The sequence below is a fragment of the Crassostrea angulata genome, chromosome 8, assembly GCF_025612915.1.
Source record: "Crassostrea angulata isolate pt1a10 chromosome 8, ASM2561291v2, whole genome shotgun sequence".
NCBI lineage: Eukaryota > Metazoa > Mollusca > Bivalvia > Ostreida > Ostreidae > Magallana > Magallana angulata.
Genome location: NC_069118.1, coordinates 60,151,127 through 60,174,458, shown reverse-complemented (window position 1 = coordinate 60,174,458; position 23,332 = coordinate 60,151,127). Strand labels below are relative to the sequence as shown.

At 35.7% G+C, this 23,332-nt stretch overlaps 1 protein-coding gene and 1 pseudogene across 1 annotated transcript; one reads left to right on the top strand and one right to left on the bottom strand.

The window, feature by feature from the left end:
• The first annotated feature begins 5,810 nt into the window (after positions 1 to 5,810).
• Positions 5,811 to 6,669, top strand: LOC128161156 (neuronal acetylcholine receptor subunit alpha-7-like; annotated as a pseudogene).
• A 105-nt stretch (positions 6,670 to 6,774) lies between these two features.
• LOC128157961 (protocadherin Fat 4-like) lies at positions 6,775 to 18,076 on the bottom strand. Its single transcript, XM_052820635.1, has 19 exons — positions 17,945 to 18,076; positions 16,890 to 17,191; positions 16,288 to 16,390; positions 15,883 to 16,124; positions 14,723 to 14,840; positions 14,257 to 14,508; positions 13,847 to 13,980; positions 13,591 to 13,687; positions 12,872 to 13,003; positions 12,636 to 12,770; positions 12,254 to 12,551; positions 11,447 to 11,953; positions 9,971 to 11,202; positions 9,585 to 9,858; positions 9,098 to 9,216; positions 8,754 to 8,976; positions 8,456 to 8,556; positions 7,375 to 7,458; positions 6,775 to 7,143 (listed from the first exon to the last, which is right to left on the bottom strand). Exons 2-19 carry the CDS (start codon positions 17,082 to 17,084, stop codon positions 7,034 to 7,036), a joined length of 4,356 nt encoding a protein of 1,451 aa, XP_052676595.1. The 5' UTR covers positions 17,085 to 17,191; positions 17,945 to 18,076; the 3' UTR covers positions 6,775 to 7,033.
• Positions 18,077 to 23,332: the final 5,256 nt, after the last annotated feature.

Here is a 23,332-nt window from a genome sequence, read left to right as displayed (position 1 = left end):
TCGTTCTACTTTACCATTACCTTGAGGGCTGTAATAAGATGTTTTGATATGGTTGATATTCAATTCTTTTAAAGTTTCTTCCACTTTCTTATTCACATTTTTTGTTCCGTTGTCTGTGAGGATTTGAAGAGGACAGCCATATCTTGGATATATTTCTTCTAAGATAAGATGTACTATGTTGTCAGCTGACTTATCAGGGACGGGAAAAGCTTCTGGCCAACCAGAGTAAATGTCTATAAAAGAAACTATGTACTTGTTTCCCGACAAGGATGTTGGATATGGTCCTGATAGATCAAGTCCTACTTTAGCCATTGGAAAAGGTGGTATATCTGTCTCTTGAAGTGGAGGTTGATTTTTCTTATTGCTCCTCGTTTGGCATACTACACAGCCTTCTATATAAGAGTATAACCTTTTGTACAAATTTGGTATGTAGTACTTTTGTCTGATTACGTCATATGTTTTGTCCACTCCCATATGTCCAAGTCCGTCATGATACTTCTGCACTACTAAAAGTTCTAACTCACGTGGTACATACAGGCGAAGTTTTGGGCCTTCTGAGTCTCCATCTGAAAGATAGTACATTAAACCATCAATTTCCAAAAACTTTTTTTCTTCGGTTGCTGTTGCTGTTCCTTTACCTAACCGATTCTTCAGTTTCTTGATCTGCTCGTCGTGTTGTTGACTTTCTTTGATGTTGATGTCCTCTGGTAGATCAATAAAGGGTTTGACCAATTCGTCGTGTTGCTTAACTTCACATCTGGCCAATCTCTTAGTCGAAAAGGCATTGGAGTTAAGTACGTTCACTTCAAAGAAATTGTCCTTAACATCTGGTTCATCATGCTCTGATTGTTCTTCCTCTTCACACTCGAGGTTGACTGTCGGTAATCGGGATAAGAGATCTGCACAGCAGTTAAATCTTCCTTCTATGTACTCTACCTTACAGTTATATCCTGCAATACTTAATGCCCATAGTTGAATTTTCTTATTTTGCATTGGAGATTCTAAGATATACTTGAGCGGCTTATGATCTGTTCTTATAGTAAACTGAGCACCGTGTAAATAATGGTCTAACTTCTGAAGGGCGTAATGGATTGCAAATGCCTCCTTTTCTATGGTTGACCACTTTTCTTGAGTTTTACTCAGCTTGTGGGATAAGTAATATATTGGCTTATCTTCTCCCTCATCTGTCTTTTGAGTAAGGCACGCTCCAATACAATTGTCGCTGGCATCGGTGTACAGGATGTAAGGCTTATTAGTATCTGGATATGCTAGTAAAGACACTACCGTTAAACTTTCTTTAATAAAGTCAAACGCTTTTTGGCAACATGGTGTCCATTTGAACCTTGCATATTTTCTGGTTAAGTCAATCAATGGTTCTGCAATCTTAGAGAAGTTCGGTATAAATCTCCTGTAATAACTACACATACCTATAAAGCCAGGAACTTCTCGGACTGTAGTGGGCGCTGGTAACTTTCTTATAGCTTCGACTTTCTTTGGATCAGGTGTAACGCCATGTTCATCAATGATGAAACCAAGATATTCTGTCTGTTCCTTGAAGAAACTACATTTCTTTAGCTTCATTTTAAGTCCATGCTTCCTTAGGCGGTTGAAAACGTCTTGAATATGACTAAGATGATCTTCCGGTGTCTCTGAGAATATAAGAATGTCATCCAGGTATGCGATGGCAAACTCCTCTTGTCCTTGAAGAACTATGTTCATCAGCTCTTGAAAGACTGCCGGTGCATTACTCAACCCAAATGGCATCCGGTTGAATTGGAATAGTCCTTTGTGACATGCAAAGGCCGTTTTTTCTTTACTTGAATCTTCTAATTTCACTTGCCAATATCCACTCTTTAAGTCTAGTGCAGTGAAATATTTTGCCTTACCTAGTAAACATAGGATGTCATCAATCAACGGTAGCGGGAATGATACGGGTTTCACTATCTTATTCAAGCTTCTAAAGTCAACGCACATCCGGTCTGATCCGTCCTTTTTCTTCACCACTACTAAGGGAAATGACCAAGGCGATTGTGATCTCTCAATAATCTTTGCGTCCATCATTTCTAGTATGGCCTTGTCAATTATCTGTCTTTTATTCAAGGGTACACGGTAAGGTCTGTTCTTTATTGGGTGGTGATCTCCAGTTTCTATCTTCATTTTAACACAGTCTCAGTCACTCCAAGGTCACTGTCTTTCTTTGCAAATAAATCATTGTTTTTGCTCACAAGTCTTTTGATTGAGTGTTCAAATCTTTTAGGTACATCAATTTCTTCTTTTGTGTCTTGAGTAGTCTGTATTTCTGAGATTTCCTTCTGTTTTAATGCGGTAATTCGTCCTACTATGTAGCCTCTTGGAATTTTATAATTTTTGTTAGTTTGGTTAACGAAGATCATTGGAACTTTCTTATCCTTCCGAACTATACAAACGGCGTCTTTTAAATATAGTCCTGGGTCTTCCATAATGCAGTTATTGTCTATGCTGTTCACTTCAACCAAGTCATTTTTTTTCAGAGGAAAATTGTTATTTATTTTTCCATAGAATACAGTCACCGTGTTTGGTCTCATAATAAGTTTCTTAGGAGTTCTTACAATAATTGAGATGTGTAAATCTTCTTTAAGTTCCGCGTATACTTTGCCATCAATACGCATGAGTCCAAGATCAAAGTATAAACGAACATTGTTTTTCTTGAGCCAATCACGACCGAGAATCATGTTTCGGTTGAGTCCCTTTGTCACATAAAGTTTGTGGTCTAAATTTAACCCTGAAATCTTAAAGGAAATATTTACATACCCTATCGCAATTAAAGAATTGCCATTTGCTGCTTGTAGAGAGGGGATGTCATTATTAAACAACTTGGGGCGGGGAAATAGATTATCATACATTTTCTTACTAATTAGAGATACGGCTGCACCTGTATCTACCAAAGCTCTAAATTTATTTTTTCCTACTTTTAATAAACAGCTACTGGGGTTGTTAGTAAAATTAATTTCATATGTAGGTCTTTGTTTAAAGTTCTTTCTTCGGGCTTCAACGAAGGAAGAACGTCTTAGTTTTCCTGTTTTTGTTTGTCAAAATAAGAACGCGATTTGAAATTTTGAGATGATCCCCTATTTACTTGGTCGCTAGATTTATATGTTCGGCCTTGACGATTTGATGGTCTGCCCCGATTTTGCTGCGCTCTTTGATACATATGCGAGCCCCAACAATCTGCACGCACATGACCTACTTTACCACAATTCCAACATTCCACAGGCGAACGGGGTTTCTGCTCTATATCATGGACGGGTTTGTTTTGACTGAGTCGTTTATTCATTTGAGGCTGAGACCTAACTTGGAGTTTGTTTAGAGTACAAAATCGAGCCCTATGACCCGCCTGTTTGCATTTAAAACACCTACTATTACGCGCATGGTCAATTTCCATTGGTTCTACATGCCTTGTTTCTACTGAGGTAAGATTATTTGCTCTATCCTTTAATAAGGGAAGAGTAGTATCAAAATTTGAAAGAGTTCGTCTGTTGTCATTACTCTGTACAATTTCTATCATATTTGACCCTCTTATCGCTAGCCTCTGTCTCAGATTTTGTTCTCGCATTGCTATTTGAATTGCGGATTCTAAATCTTTAGGGTTTTCTCGCAAAATTTTCATTCTGAGGTAGTCGAATGTCAACCCGTCACAAAAGATATCTACTAACTGTTGTTGTGTCAAAGGATCTTTTAGTCTGTCATTACTGTAGGCGTCTTCCGCGATTTGCAGTAGTCTCTCGGCGAACAACTGAACACTTTCATTTGAATTTTGTCGAGTCTTACGCATTACTGCTAACGCGTGTTGGGGGTCTGTTATTTCTGCAAATCTATTTTTAAGGGATTCCTTAAGATCGTTCCAAGATGGGATTTCATCAGACGCATCTGTTTCATCTAAATACCTTTTAATATAATCCCCCACTGAACCCGTACTCGTTATGTATGCAAGCATGGGGATCTCATGACCTTGTTTCCCAGACATAACACTGTACTTTTCAACTTCCTTTATCCACTGTTTAAATTTTTGAGCATCTCCCTCAAAAGGAGTTATCACAGAAGATAGGGGCACTGAGAGTGCGGCTGTGATAGCTTTAACTTGAGCAATAAAAAAATCTTTTTCATCATCCTGATCTGCGACTCGGTGTCGAGGTTCACGAGTTTCATACGGCCTAGCATCATGATATGTTTCAAAAGTATTTTGTTTAATCTGCTCTTTTTCTGAGGACTTTTGACCTGTTTCTTGCTCTTTATTTTCATTGCTCTGACCCCACCCCGCGAATTGTTTTTCTAATTGCTCCATTTGATTTTTAAATTCTTTTTTATCAAACCCATCACCTGTCGCCATATTGGTTGCTAAGACAAAGTTGTTTACTTCGAGATAGCTATAAGAGACATATAGAAATGGTTCTTACCTTACTCTGTATTGAACTTCGCTCAATCCTGGTCACGGCACCAAGGAAGTTCATGTAAGCCTTCTGTCTTACGGATCCAATTGAGAGTCAGCTCAAACTTAGTGATGACAAGTCCAGTATTTCTTTCTCAAGCGGTTTTATTAATCGTGATCGTATAGTTACAATTACATCAGCTAATAGCAGCCCATATCAGGAGTCTCATAATCTATCTATAAGCGGAATCTATCTAAATCTCTTCAACATCATTTTACATGGGTATATATAACATTTTACTTATGATGGACAGTTCTGACTAGTTCGGCCCTTTTACGACGATCATGAGTGAACATTTAGTGTTCAAAATTAAGATTAATATTTTATTTCTAAATAAAGTAACAAAACCGTCAAAACTGCCAATCAAAGAGTCTGGATGCAGGATTTGAGTCTCCGAGTCCTGGGTCTCGGAGTCCCCCACCTAGTATGAGGCATCACTTACTCATAATACGTTCATTCATACATGGCATGAAACGTTACAGAGGTTAATATATAGAATACACAATACATGACTCAATATAGAGTACTAGAGCTATCGTTGCAGACACAGAATCGCCAAATATGTCACATGTTGTTAAACTCTCAATTTGGATATTATTATGCCCGTATTATGCACCTGGTTTCATAACATCATTTAGGAATACTACGCATTGCTACAAGAGTCACAGAGTTCATTCTGTCAATTATCATTAACACCATTCAGTACGCAGCATCTAGGTACACATAAATATCATAGTGACCATTATGTAATACTAGCAATTCAAGGTCATAGCATGGCTATCTGTTTACATACAGCTTCCTCCCATATCTCTAACATCAGTGCCAACGAGCGATATTAATATGAAAAGTAAGAACTTATTTATCAATCGTTGTAAAATTAATAACGTTCAGCTTCAAAGTTCAGATGCAACAAATATCTTAATTAAAAATATAATAAAACGTAGATGATACATGATACTAGATAGTTATTTATAGTATAGTGTTTTGTATACATTTGCAAACCCGTAATCAAAAAAGCAAGAACATTTAGATTCTTTAAGTGTTTAAATGTAATTGACCTATGTGATATATATTCTTATGTTCAAATCTAATATTAAGTATAATTAACTTAACTTCAAACATATTATTTTGTCTGAAACGATATTTAATTGGACACGACAAACAAACGAGGAAACAGTATTTTACTTGACGCTTGCATTCCTTTGGTGGCTTTACTGAGTTGAAAGGACATGGTCACGATTTTGGTCAAAAATTATTTCTCCGATTTTAATGTTTACAATGCTTCAGTAAAAATAATAAAAACAGAAAAATATAATTTGACCAAAATCGTGACCATGCCCCTTTAAAGAGCTAGGCGATTCTTTCTATAACGTCCTGCTGCTGTCTGTTGACGGAACAGTGTCGTGGAAACCCTATCAAGTGGTTTAGATCCAGTGCTCCATTGACGTCACATATATCCCATTCGATACTCAGACGTGTGAGATTGAGTACACCTTGTGGTCGCACTTTGAAATTCAGGTAACGCTACAAAACTAATAGAGTCTGGCAAATCTCCACCTCACAGAATATCGATATAACTGAAGTTAGGAGGATTTTTGAGATGGTTGACAGTTTGTTAGTGTCATTTTTTCATCGTCACGTACACTCTCAATCTGAAAAAGAACCCCTATTTCTACGTGGGGAACCTCGTCATGCCGATCCTGTTTTTGGGAATTCTGAACCTCTTGGTCTTTGTTATACCTGCTGATGCCGGAGAGAAGATGTCGTACAGCATCACCGTGGCTCTAGGGTTCATTGTGTTCTTAACAATTATTAGCTCCGCCCTACCCACCAATTCAGACAATACTCCATACCTACATGTATCAACATAGCTACAGATTCAGATAATTTTGGGAGGCGTGGCGCTTGTCATCTCCGCAATACAATTGAGACTGCGCCATAAACCAGAAGATCAAGAAGTTTATAAGCCACTAAAATACTTGTCAAACTGTCAATGTGCAAGTATTTCAAAGCACGGGAAGAGGAGCCAAATACGGACAAAGTGATTCCTATAGAAGGGTTGACTGATAAAAACATGGACGCGAACAAAGATTAGATCTCTTGGAACGACGCCTCGTACGCCATAGATTTCGTGATGTTCTGGATTTACGTATTTGTGTATTGCATAAGTACCATTGCTATCATGGCTATTTTGACAAAATAAGTAAGCAAAACTAGAAAACGAGGAGTTGTACATGAATTTGATGTCTCTATTGACATCATATACATACATATTCCTCCTATATTGCCAAGTTTTCCTCAAGATTTAACAAACATTTAATTGATTGTTGAATGCACACAAAGTAATGTGTAACAAACTAAACATTGTTGATGCGATACATCATTGCTGTATTGATTTTAGAACACTACAGTTTCTTGAAGAATAAAAAGTAACATTTCAATTAAAAGTTAAACTTTCATTAAAGGTACAGAAATAAAACTGATTCAACGCTTCAATATTTTATTCTTTTAACTTCAACAATGTACACAACATTTACAAAATGCAACAAGCCAAAGTTAATGAAATTTCACGATCCAAACGGGGCCGCCATCTGTGTATACAGAGGATCCTGACTGGGAGATCTAATCCAAAGTCTCTCTCTGGTCATTGAATTCTCAACATAGACCCAGCCTGTAACTATAAGGGAGAGAGGCACGTCTGAGAGAGAGAGAGAGAGAGAGAGAGAGAGAGAGAGAGAGCGAGAGAGAGAGAGATAGAACATACTGAAATAATCACACATAGTAAAAGATGAACTGAAAAACATACTATAAGATGATTGAGATAAAAGGATAAATGATAGGAGAGAGAGAGAGAGAGAGAGAGAGAGAGCGAGAGAGAGAGAGAGAGAGAGAGAGAGAGAGAGCAGACCTGGATCGACTCCCCGTTTGTTGAATGGATTGTTTGTGGTGGGCCGTTGATTGAACTCAGGAGATGGACTTTCAGTTTGTGGCTCTAATGCAAGGTAAAAGGCAACACTGCTGATAACTTATGTTTAGCAGATCATCATTAAATTTCTTGTTTTTATTCAAAAGATAAAAATAAACTGAAATTTATTACATTATTAATGGAACAATTGAGATTTTTTCTAGCATTTTCAGATTTCGTGGATTCAAATACTGGTGTTTTATAAGTAATAAATTTATATTCTGCATTAATTTAGGGATAAAAGAACTGTAGCACGTTTCCATAGAATAGTAATCAACCTGTTTGTTGCGTGACATTTAAACTTTTCTCATCTTGTTTTATAGTAATCCCCACACTGTCCTTATCTGCTAGTGGGATATCTGGTTTTAGAGTTATCACCACACTGTTCCTACCTGGTTCTGGGGTTGGCTTTACTATGTTGGAATTGGCTTTACTATGTTGGAGTTGGCTTTACTATGTTCTTACCTGGTTCTATAGCTATCTCCACACTGTCCTTATCTTCTTTTTCAGATATCTTTACACTGTTCTTATATGTGGTTGTGGAGTTATCTTTGCACTGTCCTTACCAAGTTCTGGAGTTATCTTTCCAATGTTCTCAACTGGTTCTGGAGTTTTCTTCTCAATGCCCCTATCTTGATCTTAAGTTATCTTCGCGCTGTTCTCACCTGGTTTTGGAGTCATGCATACACTATTCTTACCTGGTTCTGGAATTATCTCCACAATGCTTTTACCTGGTTCTGGAATTATCTCCACACTGCCCACCTGGGTCTGGAGAAATCTTCACAATGCCCCTATCTAGTTCTGATATTATCTCCACCCTGTTTTCACCTCGTTCTGGTGTTATCTTCACAATACCCCTATCTAGTTCTGGAATTATCTCCACACTGCCCACCTGGGTCTGGAGTTATCTTCACAATGCCCCTATCTAGCTTTGAAATTATCTCCACCCTGTTCTCACCTCGTTCTGGAGTTATCTTCACAATGCCCCTATCTAGCTCTGGAATTATCTCCACCATGTTCTCACCTGGTTCTGGAGTTATCTTTACACTGTTTGGAGATAACAGGCGAGGACTGCTAGGAGCAGAGGGAGACTTCTCGGGGAGTTCCACCTTTTCTGATTTGTTTCTGGAAATTTCAAATAAATTAATTTTTGGTCCCAGATTCATTTAAACTATTTAAATTAAAAAAATCCAAAATAAACCAAGAAAAAAAAAATAATTAAAAAAAATATTTTCTTTCTTTTGATCGACGTATCAAAGGAAATTGCAACGTAAAACGATAATATTAAATAATTTTCAAATCCAATATGGACATTAGAATACCCTTTTCTACACCATTTACGCTTCCACGCGAGGAGAAGTAATATGGCGATTAAAAGAAGCAAGAGAAGGAAGAAAATTGGAAGGGCCACGGCAAAGGGGTCAACTTTGTCTGTCTGTGTGTCACTGACGGGGGCCACCTCAGGGTTGATATCCACTGGTTCTGGTGGAACAAATCCAGTCACATCCGTCACTGAAAATCTGCTCCAAATGTCTGCGTTTATCCCTTTAAATGAAATTAATTAACACTGTCAAAAAATGAAACAAACATTTTATTTTTAAAGTTTTTTCCAAAGAGAGAAAGAGTATCTTTGGTTGTTACAATGCCACCCCCCTCGAAATCTTACCGTACGGGTCAAACAGTGGTATGGTCTCATCAGTCTTTAGAAAGGGTTTAGGCAAATGGAGATTATAAATCCAGTCACTCAAATCGTCCTCGACAGCGTACAATTGAACCGTAGTTTTACTGGATAGAGAACATTTAAAAATGAAACGTATTTCAGACGCTATATCTTCTCCTTAAACGCAACAATGCAACTTATCATTGGTTTAACTTATAACAAGTTGATGATGTCATAATATAAGGTATTTTGGCACCTAATATTATAAAATATTATTACTAAAAATAATCGTTAAACTTCAAATATCAGTATGCATATATACTCTTGTTAACCATCTTCACACTACAGACATGCAAAAGACTAACATAACCTTTGGACAAAATATAGAAGCTCCATCATTAAAAATGGTAAAAGTGAACCAAAAAGACATATTGTGTTTAATAGTTTACTGACAGCAAAATAACATCAATTCTAAAGAGAATTTGAATTATACCCATCTTCCTCATGCAAACACCAGCGTCTGACGTAAGCCAATGGATACGTAAGCCTTATGGCTGATGTCACTTCAGACAAGAAGTCAGCCTCAACGCCCAGAAACTGGTTCTTTGTTAAAGATAGAACGAATGAAATCACGTGGAGGTCTGTTTGGAATGTGTCAATTCTTACTGTCGCGCTCTGTGACGTCAGACGTGGCTCACCGTTATCCTTGGAGATTACTTTGATGACGTATTGAGATTCATTGAGATTATTTCTAGCTTTCATTTCGCCTAGTTGGTAAACGAAAGTGTATGGTATGAAACGATGAAAATGAAGTTCTTTCTGTCATAATAAATATTTGAGCACAGTTAATGTATAATTTTTTAATTGTGTTATCAATACCTGACTCAAAATTGACTTGAAATGGTGATTGTTCATCGACTGGATCCAACAAGTAAAACAGTTCGGCATTGTTTGTCTGATCCCTGTCCGTGGCTGTTACTGTAGTAATGATGAACTCACACACCTCTGTGAGTGGAGCCTCGGCATTATAAAACAGAGGGGAAAACTTGGGCGGATTATCATTGACATCAGTGACGTAGATTGTGACATTTGTGGTCGTTGATTTTGGAGGAGAATCGCCATCTTTTGCTATTACAGTCATGAATAGAACATCATCTGCTTCAAAGTCAAGTGGACGCTTTAATATGATGTCACCAAAATATGGATGAATCGTGATATAAAAATCAGCAAGGAGACCGTCAGCTGTCGATAGATCAAGTTCGTATGATATCTCAGAGAAGAATCCCAGGTCGACATCGATAGCAGCAGTAGTTATAATTGTTGATCCAACAGGAATATTTTCGGCGACCGTTTTGGTGTAAGAAGCAGCTTGGAATTCTGGGTAATTATCGTTCGTGTCTTGAACTGTTATTTCTACAATTTCTTCCGCTGACAATTCAGGGGTGCCGGCATCTGTTACAGAAATCTTTAACCGAAAAAATGATTCTTTCTCACGATCCAACGCCATGTTGGTGAATATTTCTCCCGATGTTTCATTTATGAGAAAACTCCCGGGTGGGCCTGAGATAAATTCTGCTACTTTGTAAAACAGCTGCGCATTAACTCCTTCGTCTTTATCAACAGCATCCAATCTACCAACTTTCGTATAAAATGGCACGTTTTCATCAACAAAAAATTCTCTCTCTCCCTGTATAAACGTAGGTGGGTTGTCGTTGACATCAGATATTGTAATGGTCGCTGTAGCAGTGGAGTATAACTGAGGAGATCCAAGGTCAGAAACTTTGATGACCAAGTAATAGACAGAACGGGTCTCACGGTCCAAAGCGGCGGAGACCTGGACATATCCACTGAAAGGCTCTATCTTAAAAGAAGAATCGTAATTACCGGACACAATTGAGTAATAAGGCCTTTTATTCTCACCCGAATCACCGTCGTTAGAAGACATCTGAAACACTACAGTCTGTACGGGAGATCCCTCTGACACCTGTGTATTATAGTCACCAATAATCTGTGGAGTGTTGTCATTGATATCTTCTATGCTGATTTCCAGGGTTAACATTCCTGTTTGAGGTGAACTCCCTTCATCGATGGCCAGGACGGTTATAAAGTATCTATGAATGATAAAATAAACAATGTGTCATTTTCGAAACAAATTCTATATTCATTAATGCAAAACTTTTTGTGTAAAATAATTGTAAACTACGACAATATATATAAAATATATAAACGTGCAACAGAATTAGGTTAATCACAAATTCTTCATTTTTTGTTGCGATGAATCCTTATTGCGCTACGACGAATATTTTGAAATGAATCATAAAGTAACAAACATTAGTTCTAAGCAAGATTACATACCTATCCTCTGTTTCACGGTCCAGTGGTTTGTCTACAGTCACTATTCCGGTAGTGGGATGAACTTTAAATGGAGTGATGGAGTCCATACTATACGAGAACCTATTATTGCCATCTAGGTCCGAGTCAGCGTCTCTCGCAGAGACACGGGTAACAGATGTCCCTTTTGGAGCGGATTCTGTGACCGACGAGAACAATGCCCTTGGATTAAAGACTGGAGGATTATCATTCACGTCCACTATAGTAATGGCGGCCGTACACCGATCTGATAAAGGGTATGTGGCCCGATCTGTGACAGATACCACAAGGTCAAACGAAGTCCCCTCCTCGTAATCAGTGGGATAGGCGATGGTTATCCGTCCGTCGTCCGGATCGATGGAGAAGTGAGAATGAACATTGCCTGACTCTATGGCGTATTGAACGTCACCGTTAGTGCCTTCTTTGTCTGGGTCTAAAGCAGACACCTGTCCTACCAATGTCATGATAGGGGATCCCTCGATGGTCGTGAACCTAAAAACATTTGTGTCTGTTACTGATTATTGAATATGTACATCAACATAAATCATTTTAAATATTTATCTCTTGCTTAATTCTCATATACCAATATTAAAATCATACATTGATACATACATAATTCCAGCAATGCAAAAATAAAATAACGGAAAAAATCAACAAGAACAAAAAAACCCCCAAAACAACTTGCAACATTTCAAACATACCGAATGTTTTAGATGCAGTTATTCAATTCTTATCACTTTCTAAAGTTTGCGATATGCATTATTTTACGACTTTAAATTACGTCATACTTACGTGTACTTGTCCTGTATACATGCCGGGGCCTCGTTGACATCCTTCACGTTGACGTACACGGTCGCGGTAGAAGTACTGGATCCGTCAGTTGCCAACACAAGCAGTGTATACAGCGGCACAGTCTCCCTGTCCAAGGGCCCCGACAAGTAAATGTCCCCACTGTAGGGGTCCACTATAAAGCTATTGTAGTTAACGCCAAATGAAAATGATATTAAGTTCTGGTCAACATCTGTGGCGGACACTTGCAGAACGAATTCCCCTGTTTTAGCTGTCTCCAAAAGAGTGGCGTTGTATATGCCTATAACGTTTACTGCATCTGATGATAACTGTATGATATATGTTTATAATTTCAATGTTCCTTTTATATTTACTATGTCCTTACCCGAACTACTGAATTCAGGCGCTCCTTCGTTGACATCAGTGACAAACATGGCTACCGTGACCGTGTCAGACCACTGCCCATCTGACACACCCACTTTTACTCTATAGAACGGCTGGTTTTCGAAATCTAGAGGCTCTTGATTAAAACAAAATTGTTTGTATGTATTCTTAGTAAGCTATCACATAAACGAGATACACTTAATACAAAAATGAATGAAGTAAACAAGAAGTACGCACTGTTGACAACGATCGTCCCAGAGGAAGTGACGTTCAGGGTTGCATCGTTTGGTTGATGTTCTTGGATGGTATACTGGAGAAGATCTCCATCTTCATCATCACAGTTCAACGCATATATTGTTGTTGTGGTGACTAAGAGTTAAGTACAATACAAGTCTAAACCTCACACTAGTATAATTGTAACAGATCTCAGAATCATAAATCAAAGTTAGATTCTTGTCACAAATTGTACACTGTCTTCATGTGTCTTTATTAAAACAACTGACAAAAATGAGATGCTGTTTTAAAAAATATAAAGTCTAATTAATACTGTTAGTTAGATATTTTAATTGTCATATTTGATAACCAAGTAGTCTAGGTATTTTGATAGATATACTCCGTCCTAATTAACACAAATACAGTTGTAAATAGTCATTGTTATATCTACATTCTGGATAAGAACAATACATTACTTTGAGACACACTGACACGGCCAATGTTGACAGGGTGCCACTGTTAATTATATAACCTAATCGGATTATTATCGTCCTTCAATATCTTTTTTTACTCTCTTATGCAATTTCACGAGGGGATGATTTTACTTTAAAGATTTAATTTAAAAGCCAAGAAATATTAGAATTATTTCAGATTCTTCTTTTTCCCCTAATTCGTACTCGCCTTAAATTCTTAAACAACTTAAGTTCGACAAACGGGTCCGGCCTATTCCGGACCCCGTTTACCTGTATCCTCTGTGACCTGGAGGGGGACAGCGTCCGGGGAGCAGACAGGGGCGTTGTCGTTGATGTTCTCCACTGATATGGTTACACTACTCGTGGCCTGAAACAAATAGTAGATTGAAAGCTAAGTCCAACATAAATATTTTTTATCACATCAAGAATTTCATTTTCAAAAATATAACATAAATACCTTTTTCTATAATTAATTTAAAATTCAAAATTATGCTCAAGATATTAACTAATTTTTTCAAGTTTTAACCTTTAAATTCCCATGGTCAGCTGCTACATATGTTACAATGTAATTCTGGAAACTTTCAAAATCCAAGGGATTTATCAACACGATGTCACCGGAAAACTCGTCAATCCAAAACTTAGTGGTACCATCGTTACTCACTGAAAAAAGAAAAGTATTTTGCTCACTATATACTTGATATGTATTTTAAAATAAGAATGTATTCTTCAGAAGATTTCTATATGTTGTTTTAAATGTGAGCAATATTTTGGATTATCTTCACTTTTTATTTCTTTATGCTTATCACACATGATATTTTGAGAAAAAAATTTAAGAATCCACTAACACAGTATTCTTATCATTCAAATTTTGAAGAAACTAATATTAAATAAGAACATAAGATTTATAGGTACAAAAAACATAACACTCTCAAAAACCTGTTAAAATGGAGTAGGTCAAAGGTTCAAGGTCAGAAGTAATGGCGTCGTTGTCCGTTGCCATGGCGGTGTATACCAGAGAACCAATGTTTTTATTTTCTGGCACAGAAATGGACGTACTGGGCCCAAACTGTGGCGGGAATTCGTTGACAGGGGTAACCTTCATCTGAATGGTTAGAGTTACGATATGGACACCGTCAGATATTACCGCAGTCAATTGATATGACCTTAATCCAAGGTCATAGTCCAAATCTGAAAAAAAACCTTGTTTGCTTATATAACGATACAATTATTTCATCTCTGGTCAGGAAAGTATTATCATTTAAAAAAAATGTATGATTGATAATAAAAAAAGATTGACTGCAAAAAGAGATAGATTTGCAATAATGATAACGTATCTGTGGTAAAACTCATGATTAAGAAATTATTTACTGTTTATCACATATCTAGGAAACATTAATTTTACCTTTTCTCAGATTGATATTTCCCCTTGAATTAATGCTGAACGTTCCTCCTCCATCGTTAGTTAACTGGTATGTCAAAGTTGATCCAAAATCATTGTCAGAACAGGCTAGATTCAGCACCTAAACAATAGCAACACCAACGTTTGGCTAATAAATAAAGTCGCGTCATATTTATAAAGTTAATTTAACTTCAACTTATGTCATATAACATTATTTAAAACAGTTAAGGATTTATATACTGCAATACCTACTGTTGTTCTTATAGTTGTTAGATATGTTTGTTATAAGATTGACATTCTATAGATTGGTACCCTATATTGTTATTTTGTAGTTTAATTTTCTATACACATTGTAACCTTAAAGATTGATTCTTTGTATGTAAATATAGTTGATTTCTATATGCTTTGCTGTAGTGTTCTGTCTTTGTTGTTGTTATACTATTCTCTATATATTGCTTAACGATTCACTATACTAATTAGATGTTATATGAACGATATCTATGTAACTGGACGCTGTTCTGTGAATTTTTGTTGTATGAACGATATCTATATAACTGGTCGCTGTTCTGTGAATTTTTGTTTGTATGAACGATCTCTATCTATATGGTTGTTGTACTGGGGATTAAATGATGTAGGAACTATCTCTATATGATGGTTCGATGTACTGGGAATTTGTTGTTGTATAAATTAACTCCATATATTGGGTCACTATAATGTGGATTTTTTGTTACATGAACAATCTCTATATTTTGGTTCACTAAACTGTAGATTTGTTGTAATAATAAAAATCTCTATATGTTGGTTAACTAGACTGTAGATTTGTTGTTGTAGTAAGAATGATCTCTGTATGTTGGTTAACTATAGTCTAAAGTTTTGTTATAAGAACAATTTCTATATTTTGGTTCATTATACAATGTATTGTAGATTTGTTGTAGTAAGAATGATGTAAGGTTGGTTAACTATACTGTAGATATTTTGTTATAAGAACAATCTTTATATTTTGGTTCTCTAAACTGTAGATTTGTTGTAGTAATAAAATTCTCTATATGTTAGTTCTATATACAGTAAATGTGTTGCTGTAAAAATAATAATCTCTGTATAATTGCTCGCCATATTGATGATTTGTTGTTGAATGACTGATTTCTGTTCCCCAATCGTCTTACGTTGGTCCCGAACGTCTTCGTTTCCTCGATATCCACAACACGCGGGGAGCTACTGCAGTCTGGAGGATTGTCGTTCACATCTCCTACGTCAATAGAAACGGAAGTGACGTCATTATCACCCCCACCGTCCGTCGCTTGGACATCTAATTGATAGCTGCTCCTCGTTTCAAAATCGAGGGGTGCAATGGTTGATATAAGTCCAGAATCCGGATCAATGTAGAACTTTGTATCACTATTTCCACCTAAACAATAGTAAAGGCGTTCAGTCAAGTACTGAAACATTTCCTTTAAAAGATATCGTTTTAGGAATTGATGTCAAATTTCCCCTCTAACTAACACTAGTGTATGTCCAAGTAGATGATATGTTATTAGACTCGTGTTATTTGAGACACAGCTACTATTTACCTGTTATTGTATATGTCACATCACCATGACTACGAGGACCAAGGTCGTCATCTGTAGCGGACACAGTCACTACCGAGGTCCCCGGGGGAACGTTCTCCATCAGCTGTAAGTTTACAATAGTAGATTAATTAAACTGTATGTTATGTTTAAGATAAACACTACAGTACAAAAGTGTACACTGAGATATAAAACAAATAAATTTATTGTTCTACTATTTGTATTTGTTATAGCTTTCGTGGTTATCTATACTTTCATACTATTATGCATTAATTTTACTTTATAAAAGTTGTAATAATTGTGTAGTAATATTTATTTTAATGCTAGATATTTCAATGATATACGCTTTCATATTTCTTGGCAAGAAACATATAAATAATAAGATCAAAAATTTTCGAATTCAATTCCCTTTGTTCCAGAATTGAACCAGGGAAAATCCTTTTAATGATACCAAAGCATTCTTTTTCAGAAAGTGTTAAAAAAATAAAAACCTTTTTTGTACACAGTAAATTAAAAGTCCAGGGTTTGTCTTTATGAAAGATGTAAGTCATTCCGTTTCACTTAATTATCCCAAAATATACTCAACGAGAATTTTAACAACAAACCTGTGCGGAATAACCAGAAGCAGGAAACTCCGGCCTGTTATCGTTGAGTGGTGTTATTCTCAGTAACACTGTAGCTGTTCCTGTTTTGGGAGATCCAAGTAACGGGTTTTCAGCTGCAGTGATGATTAAGGTATAAACGGACCTCTGTTCATAGTCTACACGAGTACTAGTTGTCTGTATGGAATTGGAGGACATTTTAAACTTTGGTGTCGAGTCATCCCCGCTTTGAATCTTGAAATCTGCACATCCTGGATTCGGGCCGTCATCGGCATCCGTACAAACCAAGGAGGCAACGAGAGTATCTGCAACAAAGGCAACATATTAAACTTGTCTCTCTACGTTCAATAGGATGGCAAATTTGACTTTAACTTGATGGAGGTATCAATCTAATTAAAATGTCTGAGAAGCGGTAGCGGAATCAGAATGTCTAATTCTAATTAGATTGTGGTGGTTTTGGACACCTCTCGATATAAATGTTGATAAAGGTACATAAAACTCAAAATACATTTCACTGATAAGAATTTTTAAATTTTACAACATTTTATAAAAAAATTTTAAAAGTAAAAACAAGCCCAAGCGGTATTAAAACTTAGGATTTACACATTCGTGGTGAACGCTCTAAATCTTTGCACTACACTGTGAGATAACAATTTAGGGATGGTAATGAAACTAGGTTTGTTTTTAAATTCTATTTAGATAAGAAGTGCGTCACAATATGAAGATGTCTAATATTAATTGTCTCATAAATAAATTGTCGAATTGTCTACGGACTTTCACAATTTTTTTTCCTGATTATGACAAAGAGTACACGATGGGTGTGACCGGTCAGCAGAGGATGCTCACTCTTCCTAGGCACCTGATATTTGGAGGTCTGTGTTGCTCTGCTTTGAATTTGTATTTCGTTTTATGGATTTTTAAGATGGCTCACGGTTTGTTATTGTGACAGTCGTTTTTCATCAACTTATCATAGTAAGTGAAAGTAAACAAGATTAACGCATGTTAGGGTTAGATAGCCGTGACAATACTGAGAGGACAGAAACAAAGCTTAAACATACCTGGACCTGTGTTTTCTGTGACATCTTTGATTATTATTTCTGGAGAGAAAGTGGGAACAAACTCATTTACAGGTTCTATCTGTATCTCAAGGTCTAACGTGATCACTGGCGGACCATACAGACACTCGTACGCACTGAAAATAATTGATGAATTTTTTTATCAAATACATGACAAAACATGATTTAAAACCTATCATTTATCCACACCCGAGAAATATAAGAAACCAGGCAGTTCAATATAGCCGGGACACTTTTTACGCATATAAAAATAGTTTATACTTATATGTTTATATGCTCTGAATCTCATTTATCTGCCCGGGCAGTCTATAGATATACGATGCCAGTCTATAGAGGACTAATGCTTTACAGACTTTGATTTCAGAGCATACCACACTGTCAATATATTTAAGCATTGAATCATTATTTTTAAAGCGCTAAGCATAGCTCAGCGCTTTATTGTCGTTAGACTTCTATTTCCGGTGCAAGGAATAACTGCCCTCTATGAGCAGAAATATAATCATTTAAACTGGTAAGAGGTATAGGGAACCAGTTATCTGGGTGACGGAAATGGCCGAGTAGATACAATTGGTTTGCGGGGCTTACGTACATCAGCACGGGATGCTACGCAGTGATGAAAAAATATAGTGCGTATTCAGAAGCTAAAATATAGAAAAATAAAATCGATTCTTTGCAAGAAAATGTCAAAAACTGTGATAAATTACTGTTCAAAAGGTATAATTTGTGATTTTAACATATCTTTTTTTTCAGTACATATACAAGTCGTGTTCAGCTTTAATTCACATCATCTACAGAAAGGAACATATATTTAAAGAAATCTGGCCTTCGATACTTTAAATTGATATTCATTAAACATAAACCAAAATTTCAATAAGGCTCATTTCCGCCTACGCTTGCACACAGTAATTTTCTTAGAACCAGGCTAGGTTAGCGCTTTTCAGTACTTTCAGTACTTTGATTTTTAAGATGTGGTCTCATAACGGCACCAGTTTGAGCATACAAATTGTAAAACGCGCGTTATGCTGCCAAAACTAGATTCCATTGCTATAAATTCATTCCGTTATTCGATGAATGAAACATTTGGTATAATAATGAATTAATAAAATAAATTAAATTCATTTAACTGTAAAAAATATTTACATTAATGAAATGTTTATCAGCGTAAGTATAATATCAGGTCGTGATCCGGTTTGAAGTCGCGAGGAGAGTCAGTCATGTTCTTCGAGATATATTGATGGAAGATTGAATTCATACGCACCAGATTTGGTGATTGTGTATTCTGTATTATGCATAAATATCACTCAACTCAATCAATGCAATAGAGGGAAAGAAAGTGAATGTAAATAAACTGACATAAACATTTGACAATATAGATATAACTTGGTGTTTATACACAATTGACTTTTTGGGAGTTGATTTTAATCAACTCTCCTATGCAGTTACGCAGACAAACCGAAAGTGAAAGAGTGTTTGGACCTCAGCACAAATCATTGCTGCTGACAAGACTTAGTTCTTGAAAATAATTGATAAATTCGATGTAATGTATGTTAAAGCATTGTTTTTGAAGGAAACTTATTTATAAATACCTTGAAAATAGTCAGATTTTAAATGGCACGAACAATTTAAATATTTTTTTGTAGTCGTATGTATTCCTACGCCAGAGTTCAATACAGTCTTGTTCAACTCGATGCTCGGCTTTCTCCGTAAATCCTTGTCGGAGATTTGCGGTGTCAGCCGAGCGTTTGGTTGAACGAGTTCAATATTGCTGGGATCCATGCAATTTTCGAGAAATATTTCTATTACTGATATATAGTTTGATTGAATAAATTTTATCTTTAAATATTATTTAACATGATTCATATGGGGGTTTCTCGACATTCTTGTCGAAAAAAACTAAAATTCATATTATAAAAATGTGCGTAATTCAAATTAGAAACTACATGTACTTATCATGCCAAATAACATATCATTGATCATAAAATAAATAAACATCGACAAAATCAACTCCCGTCAGTTCTTCAGTACTTTGATTTATGTACTTGATAGTCTAAACATGCCTGAAAGAAAAAAATTACGCAAGACTACATTATGTATATACTCGATAGTATATGAATGTCTTGATCTGTTTCTACGCATTACATATTACTCATTAGGCCAGCTGCTTTGTTTAAATTTTCATGCATTTTAATTTTTTTCTTCTCAAACATCACTGTCACTGCTCTCACCTGATATTTAAAGTAAACTGTTTTGTCGTCTCGTAGTCCAAACCCCCCGTGACTACAATTTGATTTCCATTGATCCCAAATTCTGGGAACATTGAGTTTAATACATAATACTCCGTGTCCGAGGCAGTCAGAGTGTAAACAACGTGACCGACAGGGGAATCTTCCCGGAGTGGGGCAGTCGTCCCGCCGCTAGGGGGCGCTGAGAAGACCGGAACACCGTCCGCACCGTTCACATTACAGTACTCAACACCAAAAACTGAAAACAAACGGTCCCTGATTAAAAATAGTGTAATACCTATATAAAATATGTAATGGAATAAATTAAATAAATTGTGATTGACTTTAACATGTATAGGTACTGAAAGCTTAGTCTTCCAATGGTATTAATTTCAAAACGTCGATATTCTCTCGTAAGTTGTTTTATATAACAAGGAGATGGCTATCTCGCTCCCTAACCCTGGCTATTTCGCTCCACCAAATATTCGCTGTCTGTTCTTTAAAGGGGCATACGGTATATGAAAGTAGAAATCTTCAATAACTAAAGAAGAAAAAAATTTAGAGAAGGGATCGGGAAGGCTCAGGCTAGTGAAAGACGTCCAGCTTAGAGTACTGACAATGAAGTCTATAGCAAACAAGGACATAGTCAGATCACGTTAAAATTCACATATGATTTAAATACTGAAACTAGCGAGAAGTGGTGTAGAAAACATGAATAGAAATCACTTCATATGTACGAAGATACTGTTTTTTAGATACTGGAATACCTTTTTCGTGATTCTGCATAATTATGCAATATTCATATAAACTGATGAAACAACTGTTTCTTTTATTCTCAATCATTCTCCATGTTCAATTTATTACTTCTCCGAAACAAATCCGAAAAAGAGGCGGCGGAAAGACAATAAATGAAATTTCATGTTCTTTTATTGGAACAGCCGTTCGTGAAAAATGTCTGTAGAAAGAAAATGTCATAATAGGATTAACTAATCTGTAGATTTCATTACAGGATGGACTAATAAAGTAAAAGATGAATGAAAATAAGCCTGGTAACTAAAAGAAGTTTAATTCATCAGGAGGAAGGAATATTTTAATTAAGCATGATAATGATTATTGAAAGCACTAATATAAAAACTGCAAAAAAGTAAGTATGAAGGTTATAAAATGTAAGTATAAAGGTTATAAAATGTAAGTATGAAGGTTATAAAATGTAAGTATAAAGGTTATAAAATGTAAGTATAAAGGTTATAAAATGTAAGTATAAAGGTTATAAAATGTAAGTATAAAGGTTATAAAATGTAAGTATGAAGGTTATAAAATGTAAGTATAAAGGTTATAAAATGTAAGTATGAAGGTTATAAAATGTAAGTATGAAGGTTATAAAATGTAAGTATAAAGGTTATAAAATGTAAGTATAAAGGTTATAAAATGTAAGTATGAAGGTTATAAAATGTAAGTATGAAGGTTATAAAATGTAAGTATGAAGGTTATAAAATGTATTGATTAACAAATTCAAATCATAGTCAATGAAGATGAGAAAGCAACTCTAACATAAAAAGGTAGGAGAAGAAGGCTGAAAAAAACTATAACTTGTGAAGTCAGGGACTGGGACTGGGTCGACAACTTAAAAATGGGAAAAGGAGGATAATGAATAAAAGTCAAAGCAAGGATTGAAGAAAAGAATAGATGAATGGCAAAAAAGTGAAAGACTAGTTGACAAATACTAATAATATTAGTAATGGAAACGTTTAAAAGCTGAGAACCAACATCACTGACGCACAGTTAAACGTTAAGATAAGACAAATAAACACAAAGAACTCTGATACATGTAAACAATTTCATCATTTGCGACTATAATCATTTTCTAAATTAGAAAAAATATTAACGAATTAAAGTTTTTTTTAAAAAATGTTTAATGTTGAATATGTTTTTCTAAATCAAAAAAAAATTTAATGAATTAACGTTTTTTTTCTTCAAAAAATGTTTAATGTTGAATATATTTTTCTACCCACCCCGTATATCAGTATATTTATCTAATTAAATAAGATAGGCTTACACAATGAAAAACTAACCTGTAGACAAAGTATAAACGAGCAAGACCAAACCCCACTTGATCCATGCACCCATTGTTTTCAAGAATAAAATTTGTTCTGAAATACCGAGGTACTCTTTCTGATGTGTAAGTGTTTACTTAAAAATAATATGACATTTTTAATTCAATGCTTCCACGGCGCCCATTTAAAACAATCAAATGTGGAATTTTAATTTCATTTTTCTTCATAAGACGTCATTCGTGTTCGTTGATGCAAAGAAGAAGATCAAAATCGCCGGATTTGTTTTCTGTTTTCTGTTTTCTTTAAATTGCCTGTCCCGAGGCGAAGAAATGGAGAGCATTATAACTTCAACTCAACTCATCCGTATACATGTTCTTGCGATGATCAGCTGCAATAGAATGATCATAGTTAATGTAACAATAAACAAACCCTTTAAAGATGATCGGACATTATTAAGACTTTAGTTTTCAATGTGAAAAGGAAACGATCGTTAGTTTAAATTTCCCCCCGCCAAAATTTTATTCAGCTATCATTATCAAGTGTGAAAATGTTCTCTTTTGTGAACGTTTGGTGTATACATCAAACTAAATACTGTAAAAGAAATAATTTCTACAATCAGACTGAAAAGATATGTTGAATTTCAGTATATCTTTATCTTTGTCTATACATTTGCTTCCCCTCCTCTTCTCTCTGCTATATACATGTGCAGCTTCAAACTATATCTTTATCTTTGTCCATACATTTGCTCCCCTCCTCTTCTCTCTGCTATATACATGTACAGCTTCAAACTATATCTTTATCTTTGTCTATACATTTGCTCCTCTCCTCTTCTCTCTGCTTTATACATGTACAGCTTCAAAGTATATCTTTATCTTTGTCTATACATTTGCTCCTCTCCTCTTCTCTCTGCTTTATACATGTACAGCTTCAAAGTATATCTTTATCTTTGTCCATACATTTACCCCCCCCCCCCGTCTTCTCTCTGCTATATACATATACAGCTTCAAAGCAGGATCAATATTAGAAACTGGAAGTTGATGTTATTGATCAAGTAAAGTTTAAAAAAAAGACTGATCAATGCTTAAAAGAATTTA

Excerpts from the sequence above, each read along its gene's own strand:
- LOC128157961 (XM_052820635.1), bottom strand. The coding sequence starts at position 17,084 with ATGTCCTCCAATTCCATACAGACAACTAGTACTCGTGTAGACTATGAA. Across the intron at positions 13,981-14,256 it reads GACCTACTCCATTTTAACAG|TGAGTAACGATGGTACCACT; the intron begins GTTTTTGAGAGT and ends TTCTTTTTTCAG. Across the intron at positions 7,144-7,374 it reads CAAACGGGGAGTCGATCCAG|TTACAGGCTGGGTCTATGTT; the intron begins GTCTGCTCTCTC and ends TCTCCCTTATAG.